General features: G+C 34.1%; 2 protein-coding genes across 2 annotated transcripts in view; both read right to left on the minus strand.

Moving 5' to 3' along the window:
- LOC133835126 (cell death abnormality protein 1) overlaps positions 1-13,138 on the minus strand; it is a 138,893-nt gene that overhangs the window by 38,608 nt on the left and 87,147 nt on the right. The gene's annotated exons all lie outside the window — the stretch shown is intronic.
- Positions 2,877-10,519, minus strand: LOC133847706 (epidermal growth factor-like protein). The gene is made up of 4 exons (XM_062282896.1): positions 10,445-10,519; positions 9,756-10,165; positions 6,702-7,142; positions 2,877-2,958 (listed from the first exon to the last, which is right to left on the minus strand). The coding sequence occupies exons 1-4, from the start codon at positions 10,517-10,519 to the stop codon at positions 2,877-2,879; spliced, it is 1,008 nt and encodes a 335-aa protein (XP_062138880.1).

A 13,138-nucleotide genomic window follows, 5' to 3' on the forward strand; every position in this document is an offset into this window, starting at 1 on the left:
AGACTGAAAAGACAGACGAGACATTTGATTGACTGAACGTGTGCGAACGGAGGGAGTAGAGGAGAAATAGCAAGTGTAGAGAGTGATGGAGCAAACAACAAGAAGAACAACAGCACAGCACACGCATGTTTCACTATCGCTGCCCTCAGTCGCTGCTGCTCTGCCTTAGTACATAAAGCATGGGGATTCTAACGGTTTGTTACTCTGCCCACCTTCGGTTCGGTCACTCTACTGAGGCCGACACTGTGCTCACATTACAAGCGCCTGGTGCTCAAACATGATACGCAGTCGAACACTCACACACACACACACAAACGCACACTTCAAAATGTATGCATGTATGCATGTGGTACATACAAAGCAATGAAATAGAAGCAGAAAAACTGGCATACAGTGGGCTCGCCCAGCAACAACAAACAACAGCAGCAGCAACAGCAGTAGAAGAAGCAGCAGAAGCAGAAAAATCGTTTTCGCTTTTGACGGCAACAGAGCTACCGACTGTGCTTTGATGTGCGCCTGTTCGAGCAACAGTCATTTTTTGTACAAATTTATAATTTATTGTTTAATTTATTTTATTGCAAAATGTCAAACAGCTTTGCCTTGTTTACTCTTACACAAACACACACACACACACTGTTGTGTGGTTTGTATGCATGTACAAGTGTATGTTGCGTTTGCTCCAGCACTGGCAACAACTACAACAACAACAACACAGCTATGATTATGATGTATTATTAACCCAATTGTAATTGTTGCAATTTGTAACTGCGGCTTATCATTTGTCATGCCGCAACAACAACATTATTATGAAATTATTTACCAATGAACAGCAGCCCATGAATGCCAAACAAGTGTAAACATGTCGTTTCCTTAAACAAAACACAAAAAAAAAAGAGAAAAACAAATGTAGTGCAGTGGGGCTTGGTCAAAGAGGGCGACAGAGTGGCTGAGGTGCGGCTTGCTGGCATTAAAACTACAAACACAAATAGTTGCATATTGCGTTTGTTTTGTTTTGTTTTGCTTTGTATTTATTGTATTTTGTATTTGTATTTGAGATGGAAGCGCGCAACATGTGTACATAGAGAAGTGTCCGATGGGTAGCGGTAAACAAAAGATATGTAAATAAATCTAAGTGCATTGATAGTCAGCTGCAACTACAGTGGACTCAGTAAACTCATATACAAGTAATATAGATATGTACATACATAATTGGTTCAGTTATGTACATTCTTACGTTAATATTACATATGTACATTCTTGTGTAAATATGTACATTCAACCTTTCAAGCCACTTGACAATAACAATCGAATTATAAAATTACAATACACAGAAATACTCTAAAAACGCGTTGTACGATTGTTAATACTATACATATTATGCTAAATACAGTTATTGTTTGATAAAATAATTCCATACAAATTATTTTTGTACATTGAAATTACAGTAGTCGCTCGCAAATTTGAACCCCTTTTTAAGGAAATTCCAATTTCTCAAAAACTCAAATTCTTAAACAATATTAAAATGAGAAAAAATAAATAAAAATTCAATTAAATTATACTTTCTTAGTTTCTTTTAATTCATACATTTTAGATAAAACTAAACTCTTTATGACCACAGTTACAATCAAACAAACAAAGATTTTCGCAGTACTTTGAAACACTTTAATTTAAATTTCGTGGAAAGACGAATTTATTGAAAATTTATTATTATTTTATTTCAAAATGATCATAAAATACTAATATTTTTCTTTGCCATAAGAAGCATTTCTTCATATAAAAGTATCTTTTTATGAATTTTCACTCAAAAGAGCGTGCACTGTACATATGTATGTATGTATGTACATATGTACGTCATTGTACACATGGTGAGTTTAAGTCCAGTCTACCTCAGTCTTCAATCTTAATCACAGACAATAGCAATAGACAACCTATTCGTTCATTCAGATGTATTATATGTACATATGTAGATGTACATATGTACATATGACACACAAAGTCACAGTCACAGTCGCTATAACGGAACTGATATGTACATATCTGTCGTAGGCACATATGAACATATATATGTACATATATGTATATATATTCTTCCGATTTTTCTTGCTCATAATCGCATTGTACGGTGGGGTAACATGTGTTGTACATGCTATTTACACGCACGATTCGAGATGGTATTTGTGGGAACGGGTCTGCTCCGAGTTGGATTGAGGATGGGGGTTATGCATGTGCATGTCTGTGACTTTTGTAGATTTGTTTGTGTACATATAGATATAGCAAAATTACCAGGCGCACAGCATTGATTAGCAGGCGGAAAAGAGCCCAACCAACCGAACAACGAACGAAGCAACCAAGCAAAGTCAAAGCAAAAAGTTCATACGAGCGAGCAGCAAGTGAGTGTGAGCAGCCGGGCAAGGCAACAACAATAACAGCAACAAGTACACACAACAATAAAGAAACACACATTCATGCATAACAACAACATCGCCACACAAAACGATACACACACAAAACTACTAAAAGAGGCAGCGACAAACCCGACGACGGACACCCGAGACGACGACGTCGGCGTCGGAGTCGACGTCGACAGATAAACAACATTTATATTCATGTACCCGCCAGTAACAAGAACAACATCGACAACAACAACAACAACATAAGAAGTGTGGCACACATACACTTAAACATAAATGAAGAAAGAAAAAAAACAACAAGCGAAAATCAAATAACATGTGTACATATTGACAAACAAGTGAACATATGTATACACACATATGTATGGTGTATGTATGCGCGTGTGTACGTACATGCACTGCACTGCTCACGATTCATCCACCATGCGGCCCCCTTTAGCAACTCATTCAAACTCATTTCTATACTCACGAAGGCAGCGACGTCAACGTTGACGCCAAAACGTAGCAGTAGCATATCAGCAAAGTCGTTACGTGGGCCACCACGGTGCTGGAAGGGGGCAGTACATTAACAATAACACAAGCATACGTACATACATATGTATGTACATACATACAAGCATACATACATATGTACATATGTATGTACATGTATGCATAAGTCTTGTTTACTGCCGTTGTGCTCTCTCTCTCTCTCTCGCTCTCCATGTTTGACAAGTCAGCCGCATAAATAGCAATTACAATAACAACCGGTATTTAAAAATGTTTTTAATCCCATCATTAACACACGACACGATCACAAAAACCGACGAACCAGCAAACTAAACAGGTGTCTACAGTGTATCACCACACAAAAATGTCACAAATAAATATAAACACTCGAAAATTTCCTGTCTTATGCACTTCTTATCTTTTAAAAAATATTTCAGACCTTATATATATAAAGGGATAATTTAAATATTTTATTATTAATTTGTGTAAATCAAGTTCCAACTTAGTATTTTCTAAATTTACATCCCGATTATGAAATTTATGTGGGGTGTGCATGAAATGAGAGCGAAAAATGCTCATCACGATGCTTGATCAGGCTTCATTGCAATGCATGACGTCTTTGTGACGTCAAAGAAATTTGCAAAAAGAGAATTGCTCGTGTTGCTGATACTTACATGGAGTGGGGCTTATCAATTTGTTGATAATGGAAAATTCTTAACTCGAATTCTTTAAAATGATGACCTACATTCTAGTGTATGAATTCAAATTAATATTCAACAATTTTTACATTTGTGTATGTAGATACATATGTATATGTATGCTCTGTAAGCATAACATTTTATTTAATTCACAATGACTAATTTAGCTGAACGTCACTGTAAAAATACCTACAAGCGTGTGCTTTTTTTTTGTCCGCTACTGTTCGTTCAATGATTTTTTTTTTGTAAAGCGCCGATAATCATACGAATTAAGTAGTTGCTGGTGTATTAAGAGAGAGAGAGAGAGAGAGAAAGATTGTTGTTGACGTCGACTCTGACTGCGGCGCATTCTCTTTTGCGTTGTCAACAAAAAACAACGTCATCATCTAGACACCAGGCAACTTGAAGCCAACAGTCACAGGTACAATATATGAGTGTATTACATACATACATACATGCAAACATATTTGAATGTTGTCGCTCAGCACGTGTTTGTTGTTGTTACCCATTACATTTAATTTTCATGCCTTTTCTGGTTTTTGCACTGGCTCTCCACTCTCATTCATTACAATCATACGGACTATACATACATATGCATACATGTGTGTACTCGTACATACTTACATTCATATGCATGCATTAACATACAAGCTACACATGGATGGTATTGTACATACAAACATAAACACAATTTGAGAATGCCGACGTCGACGTCGTCGTTACCGTTTTAGCTGTTGCGACGGCAGCGAAAGCTACTTCTACTTCTACTCGTACTACATGAACAACAACAACAACAGCAACAACAACATTACACACACACGCACACACACGCTGACTGCCTACATGGTTACGCTCTCTTGCTAATCATTGCTGTGCGCCTGCTTTGTGCTCATGTTTATTTGTATATATCGAGCAACACAAACGCACAGAACTCATATGCAAAAGCACGGGTACATACAACAACAACATACTAACTAGTATACACTTCTATACACATCACTAATCATACATATGCATGCATGTATGTTCATCCACACAATATATGAATGCACGAATGTGTACACTTGTATACGGACATAGACACATTTGTACGCAGTACGTACATATTTATGCAGATGGTAAAGTGCGAGTGTAGATACGAGATACTATAATGCTTCGACTACTTACTCTTTCACGTACATTCAATGTACATACACACACAAGTGTACATACCTGCACCTATTTGTTGCTTGTAGACGCTGAGCAGACGGTTTGAAGGCCTTCAATTTCTTTAGTCATATTTCGTACCAGGAAATAAATCACTTACGATTAACATGAAGCTACTTATGTAGGTGTGTATGTACATATCTATACTAAAATTAACCTCATTGCGGAGCGTTTGATAATTTTTAAATAATGTAAGTTCTTTTAGTCACAAATGTATGTATGTATGATTATCGCTTTCGGATATTTGAATGTAAAATCTCTTCCATAACATATAACAATTCAGTCATGTAATGAGAGCATTAAGTATGTGTAGAAACATTGAGGTTTATGAATCATGTATGATCAATAAAATATTAAAATTAATTTAAATCAATTTGATTATCATTTAACTTTTGTATTAATAAAATTTCGACTATCTTAAATTGTTTTTAATAGTAACTATTCAACGTGAAATTGATAATGTAAAATTCTTATATTTTTTAAGGATCTATTGCTTCAAGAAGTATGATATTATATGTTATATAATAGAAGAGTGTGGCGAGATGCAGTTATATGAATATAGATTTTTTCGATATCGTTAAGCATTCCGATTAATCGGGTCATCTTGAGTAGCTGGAAGGATTTCTAATCAATCGTATGAAGATCTGAAGATTTTCCTGATTAAAGAAATTTTCAGTGATCGCAGTTTTTAACTGCACAGTTAGTTGGAATTTCTGTTGAATTCGCTATTTCGATATTTGTATATTGGTTGCTTTTCGAGTATTGCTGGATCTGTTTGGTCAGACTGATCAGCAATGAATGAAATGTATTTTTAATAAGTTTTTATGTTACATCACTTCCTTTCCAGATAGTTGAATTGACGGGTTATATGTATGTTACGATGAATATTTATTAACTTTTGTTTGAATTGACTGTTTGGTCTATCTCTTCAATTTTATTACAATCGTTTTGTTCTTATCCTCTTAGCCTTGTTAATAAACATTTTATTAATCTCGTTGCATATTAGACGCCTTGGCTAAGATCAAATCTGAACTCTTTATGTAGCTACTGATAAGCAATCTTTCGACATTTTTGCAATTGGTTTGACAATCCTGTGATCAAGTGGGGAATTGTCTTTTCTTGCTGACCAGCCAACACTGGGACATAATAGCAAATGTGTCGACAACTAGTTGTGCTGGACTTACGACTAATCGTACACTGTGCGTATACGCATTGCTTAATGGGCCAATAGATTCCCAGGGATTACTTGTTACCAGAAATAAAATTGTTCCGTTAACAGCGAATACCAAGGCATTCAAAACGAAACTATTCTTTTAATTCAATCACAATTGTTCTTTAAAAACTTTATAACATTTTTTTAAAATACATTTTTTGGAAATTAAATTAACACGTATGTTATTGTCCATCAAAAGGTTGTAAATGAGTTTTTATATTTTCCCTATTAGAAAATGTTTTTGTGTAATTTTCTATTCTCTTCAGCTGTTTTTGTTGTTCAATATGATTTATTTTGTATTCAAAGCATGAATTTATATAAATGTGTCTATAATTAAGAAACTATATTATTTTTGCCTATGAAATTGAACTGATTTATTGTTTATATCAATTAATTTGCAAACAATATTCATCGTTGCAAATCGTCTTAAAATAACGCCTGCCACTACGAAGTATTTGGGGTTGATAACTCAAAAATAAATAATGCATAAAGTAACAAATAATACTCGGTTAGTCATCAACAATTCATAATATGGAATATTTATTTAATGTTTATTTATAATTTTTAATTTAATTGATTTATTTCCAATTTATAATAATAATTTGAGTAGTGTCCGTCAAAGGAAAGTAATTAACATTGTGAGAGTTGCCATGCAGAAGCAGGTTATGCCGACAATAGTAAGACCGAAAGCGAAAATTTTCAAGAAAACCCCAAGGATGGGAAAAGTGACAACTGAGGCTCATCCAATCGTTGGGCTCATATCCTGTTCGGCACTTGCATTTATTCGTCTTGTGGCAGTAGCTGTTCAATCCACATTTGGGTGTACACTTTGGAAGGCATTTTTCAAAGCTCTGGTCCCACTCGAATTCTAGAGGGCAAGAACATGTATTGGGTGCCACACAGTGACTTTTATCTGGACATTTGTTGCTGCAGACTGGTTCGCAAACGCCATCCTTAGCGAGATATCCCCGATTACAAGTGCAAATATCAGGTTCGGAGCAGAATGCATTTGCTCCGCATGGTAGATCACAATGGGCTTCACATTGCTGAGTCTTTTTATTCTTACGATAGCCTGTATTACAGCCACATGTTTCAGGACTTATGCAGACGCCATGTGGCCCACAACTTTAGAACACTTTGCAGTGCATTTGTTATGCACCATCTCATAGCCAGTGTGGCAGACACATCCTTTGGTGGTGCAGTTGGCATGCAGATCACAAGCGGGCTTACATACTGGTACGGGTTTATTCAATAAAACATCCGAGTGCTTATGCAATTATGTAAGTAATTATGCTGTATTAATAATGCTAATATAAAAATAATGTATCTTACCGTAATATTCTCTTCTCCATTGCATAATTGAATGCACACGATTAATCCAAATATCAGAATTATTAGTTCACGCATTTTGAAATTTATATTACAATTCTTTTAACAATCGTCTTGCTCGGAGTCTGTAATAGAACTAAGATTCTTGTGGGTCGCAGGGAGCTTTTTATTAGCTCTCCGAATACGCTAGAATTTTTATGAATAAAGTTATTAGCTGCGGTTTCCCAAATAAACTGCTTATCTTAGGATTAAATATACATGATTCATGCGACCTTGATAAACAAAACATACATTATTATTATTACTCACGATATCCATAAGCTTACAAAAGTTTAAGAGAAAATATATATTGCAATAGTTTCAGAAGTAATTACATTCCACATTGTAAATTAGTTATTGCTTTGCTGTTATGACTAGAGTTTAACTAATAAAAATTGATAAAAATAGTCAGTAGATACAAATATTGTTATCGAAACTTTATGTTGTAATAGAATACAATCTTTTGAAAAAATGTACACACAACATGTGTGTGATTCATGAAAATATAATGGAAAATATGTAAGGGTCTCTATTTAAAAACAAAACAAGTATGAAGCTACATGGCCAAGAGCCATGTCCGCCGAACAGTCATTGCCTGGAGCCCAACAAATGTCGCTGCATCCGAAGCTACGAGCACTCGCATCATCTGAACCAACAGCATCAACTCATTTGCCGTCCCATCTGCCATGGCGATAATTTTAAAATAATGGAAATTCTTTTAACAAATTGTCTTGCTTCAGTCACAAATGTATGTATGATTATCACTCTCGGATATTTGAATGTAAAATCTCTTCCATATAACAATTCATTCATGTAATGAGAGCATTAAGTATGTGTACAAACATTGAGGTTTATGAATCATGTATGATAAATTAAATATTAAAATTAATTTAAATCAATTTGATTATCATTTAACTTTTGTATTAATAAAGTTTCGACTATCTTAAATTGTTTTAATAGTAACTATTCAACGTGAAATTGATAATGAAAATTTCTTATCATCTTTAAGGATCTATCGCTTCCAGAAGTATGATATTATATGTTATATAATAGAAGAGTGTGGTGAGATTCAGTTATATGAATATTGATTTTTTGATTTCGTTAAGCATTCCTATTAATCGGGTCATCTTGAGTAGCTCGAAGGATTTCTAATCAATCGTATGAAGACCTGAAGATTTTCCTGATTAAAGAAATTTTCAGTGATCGCAGTTTTAACTGCACAGTTAGTTGGAATTTCTGTTGAATTCGCTATTTCGATATTTGTTTATTGGTTGCTTTTCGAGTATTGCTGGATCTGTTTGGTCAGACTGATCAGCAACGAATGAAATGTGTTTTTAATAAGTTTATCTGTCATCTGTCCTTTCCAGATAGTTGAATTGAGGGGTTATGTGTATGTTACGATGAATATTTATTAACTTTTGTTTGAATTGACTGTTTGGTCTATCTCTCCAATTTTTATTACAATCGTTTTGTTCTTATCCTCTTAGCCTTGTTAATAAACATTTTATTAATCTCGTTGCATATTAGACGCCTTGGCTAAGATCAAATCTGAACTCTTTATGTAGCTACTGATAAGCAATCTTTCAACATTTTTGCAATTGGTTTGACAATCCTGTGATCAAGTGGGGAATTGTCTTTTCTTGCTGACCAGCCAACACTGGGACATAATGGCAAATGTGTCGACAACTAGTTGTGCTGGACTTACGACTAATCGTACACTGTGCGTATACGCATTGCTTAAGGTGCCAATAGATTCCCAGGGTTTACTTGTTACCAGAAATAAAATTGTTCCGTTAACAGCAAATACCAAGGCATTCAAAACGAAACTATTCTTTTAATTCAATCACAATTGTTCTTTAAAAACTTTATAACATTTTTTTAAAATACATTTTTTGGAAATTAAATTAACACGTATGTTATTGTCCATCAAAAGGTTGTAAATGAGTTTTTATATTTTCCTATTAGAAAATGTTTTTGTGTAATTTATTTTCTATTCTCTTCAGCTGTTCTTTGTTGTTCAATATGATTTATTTTGTATTCAAAGCATGAATTTAAATAAATGTGTCTATAATTAAGAAACTATATTATTTTTCCTATGAAATTGAACTGATTTATTGTTTATATCAATTAAATTGCAAACACTATTCATCGTTGCAAATCGTCTTAAAATAACGCCTGCCACTACAAAGTATTTAGGGTTGATAACTCAAAATAAATAATGCATAAAGTAACAAATAATACTCGGTTAGTCATCAACAATTCATAATATGGAATATTTATTTAATGTTTATTTATAATTTGTAATTTAATTAATTTATTTACAATTTATCGAATAATTTGAGTATTGTCCGATAAAGGAAACTAATTGACGTTGCCATGCAGCAGTAGGTTATGCCGACAAGAGGAGGAGTGAGAACGACAACGATCAAGTAAACCCACAAAGGATAGGAAAAGTGACAACTGAGGCTCATCAAATCGTTGGGCTCATATCCTGTTCGGCACTTGCATTCATCCGTCTTGTGGCAGTAGCTGTTCAATCCACATTTGGGTGTACACTTTGGAAGGCATTTTTCAAAGCTCTGGTCCCACTCGAATTCTAGAGGGCAAGAACATGTATTGGGTGCCACACAGTGACTTTTATCTGGACATTTGTTGCTGCAGACTGGTTCGCAAACGCCATCCTTAGCGAGATATCCCGGATTACAAGCGCAAATATCAGGTTCAGAGCAGAATGCATTTGCTTTGCATGGTAGATCACAATGGGCTTCACATTGCTGAGTCTTTTATTCTTACGATAGCCTGTATTACAGCCACATGTTTCAGGACTTATGCAGACGCCATGTGGCCCACAACTTTAGAACACTTTGCAGTGCATTTGTTATGCACCATCTCATAGCCAGTGTGGCAGACACATCCTTTGGTGGTGCAGTTGGCATGCAGATCACAAGCGGGCTTACATACTGGTACGGGTTTATTCAATAAAACATCCGAGTGCTTATGCAATTATGTAAGTAATTATGCTGTATTAATAATGCTAATATAAAAATAATGTATCTTACCGTAATATTCTCTTCTCCATTGCATAATTGAATGCACACGATTAATCCAAATATCAGAATTATTAGTTCACGCATTTTGAAATTTATATTACAATTCTTTTAACAATCGTCTTGCTCGGAGTCTGTAATAGAACTAAGATTCTTGTGGGTCGCAGGGAGCTTTTTATTAGCTCTCCGAATACGCTAGAATTTTTATGAATAAAGTTATTAGCTGCGGTTTCCCAAATAAACTGCTTATCTTAGGATTAAATATACATGATTCATGCGACCTTGATAAACAAAACATACATTATTATTATTACTCACGATATCCATAAGCTTACAAAAGTTTAAGAGAAAATATATATTGCAATAGTTTCAGAAGTAATTACATTCCACATTGTAAATTAGTTATTGCTTTGCTGTTATGACTAGAGTTTAACTAATAAAAATTGATAAAAATATTCAGTACATACAAATATTGTTATCGAAACCGTATGTTGTAATAGAATCCAATCTTTTGAAAAATGTACACACAACATGTGTGTGATTCATGAAAATATAATGGAAAATATGTAAGGGTCTCTATTTAAAAAACAAAACAAGTATGAAAGCTACATGGCCAAGAGCCATGTCCGCCGAACAGTCATTGCCTGGAGCCCAACAAATGTCGCTGCATGCGAGGCTACGAGCACTCGCATCATCTGAACCAACAGCATCAACTCATTTGCCGTCCCATCTGCCATGGCGATAATTTTTAAAATAATGGAAATTCTTTTTAACAAATTGTCTTGCTTCAGTCACAAATGTATGTATGATTATCACTCTCGGATATTTGAATGTAAAATCTCTTCCATATAACAATTCATTCATGTAATGAGAGCATTAAGTATGTGTACAAACATTGAGGTTTATGAATCATGTATGATAAATTAAATATTAAAATTAATTTAAATCAATTTGATTATCATTTAACTTTTGTATTAATAAAATTTCGACTATCTTAAATTGTTTTTAATAGTAACTATTCAACGTGAAATTGATAATGTAAAATTCTTATATTTTTTAAGGATCTATTGCTTCAAGAAGTATGATATTATATGTTATATAATAGAAGAGTGTGGCGAGATGCAGTTATATGAATATAGATTTTTTCGATATCGTTAAGCATTCCGATTAATCGGGTCATCTTGAGTAGCTGGAAGGATTTCTAATCAATCGTATGAAGATCTGAAGATTTTCCTGATTAAAGAAATTTTCAGTGATCGCAGTTTTTAACTGCACAGTTAGTTGGAATTTCTGTTGAATTCGCTATTTCGATATTTGTATATTGGCAGCTTTTCGAGTATTGCTGGATCTGTTTGGTCAGACTGATCAGCAATGAATGAAATGTATTTTTAATAAGTTTTTATGTTACATCACTTCCTTTCCAGATAGTTGAATTGACGGTTTATATGTTACGATGAATATTTATTAACTTTTGTTTGAATTGACTGTTTGGTCTATCTCTCCAATTTTTATTACAATCGTTTTGTTCTTATCCTCTTAGCCTTGTTAATAAACATTTTATTAATCTCATTGCATATTAGACGCCTTGGCTAAGATCAAATCTGAACTCTTTATGTAGCTACTGATAAGCAATCTTTCGACATTTTGCAATTGGTTTGACAATCCTGTGATCAAGTGGGGAATTGTCTTTTCTTGCTGACCAGCCAACACTGGGACATAATAGCAAATGTGTCGACAACTAGTTGTGCTGGACTTACGACTAATCGTACACTGTGCGTATACGCATTGCTTAATGGGCCAATAGATTCCCAGGGATTACTTGTTACCAGAAATAAAATTGTTCCGTTAACAGCAAATACCAAGGCATTCAAAACGAAACTATTCTTTTAATTCAATCACAATTGTTCTTTAAAAACTTTATAACATTTTTTTAAAATACATTTTTTGGAAATTAAATTAACACGTATGTTATTGTCCATCAAAAGGTTGTAAATGAGTTTTTATATTTTCCCTATTAGAAAATGTTTTTGTGTAATTTATTTTCTATTCTCTTCAGCTGTTCTTTGTTGTTCAATATGATTTATTTTGTATTCAAAGCATGAATTTATATAAATGTGTTTATAATTAAGAAACTATATTATTTTTCCTATGAAATTGAATATATTTATTGTTTATATCAATTAATTTGCAAACACTATTCATCGTTGCAAATCGTCTTAAAATAACGCCTGCCACTACAAAGTATTTGGGGTTGATAACTCAAAATAAATAATGCATAAAGTAACAAATAATACTCGGTTAGTCATCAACAATTCATAATATGGAATATTTATTTAATGTTTATTTATAATTTTTAATTTAATTGATTTATTTTCAATATATCGAATAATTAGTAGTTTCCGAAATTTGCATTGCGAGAGTGTCCATGCAGCAGTAGGTTGTGCCGATAAGAGTAAGAGCGAGAACGGCAACGATCAAGTAAACCCACCAAGGATAGGAAAAGTGACAACTGAGGCTCATCAAATCGTTGGGCTCATATCCTGTTCGGCACTTGCATTCATCCGTCTTGTGGCAGTAGCTGTTCAATCCACATTTGGGTGTACACTTTGGAAGGCATTTTTCATGGCTCTGGTCCCACTCGAATTCTAGAGGGCAAGAACATGTATTGGGTGCCACACAGTGACTTTTATCTGGACATTTGTTGCT

The sequence above is a fragment of the Drosophila sulfurigaster genome, chromosome 2L (genome assembly GCF_023558435.1).
Source record: "Drosophila sulfurigaster albostrigata strain 15112-1811.04 chromosome 2L, ASM2355843v2, whole genome shotgun sequence".
Taxonomy (NCBI): domain Eukaryota; kingdom Metazoa; phylum Arthropoda; class Insecta; order Diptera; family Drosophilidae; genus Drosophila; species Drosophila sulfurigaster.

Bases quoted from the DNA above. Each gene is read 5' to 3' on its own strand.
- LOC133847706 (XM_062282896.1), bottom strand. From the start codon at position 10,519: ATGCGTGAACTAATAATTCTGATATTTGGATTAATCGTGTGCATTCAA. The intron at 7,143-9,755 runs GTCAATTAGTTT...AGTGTTCTAAAG, and splicing joins ACCTACTGCTGCATGGCAAC to TTGTGGGCCACATGGCGTCT. The intron at 2,959-6,701 runs GTCTTACTATTG...GCCCCCTTCCAG, and splicing joins CTTGAAAATTTTCGCTTTCG to CACCGTGGTGGCCCACGTAA.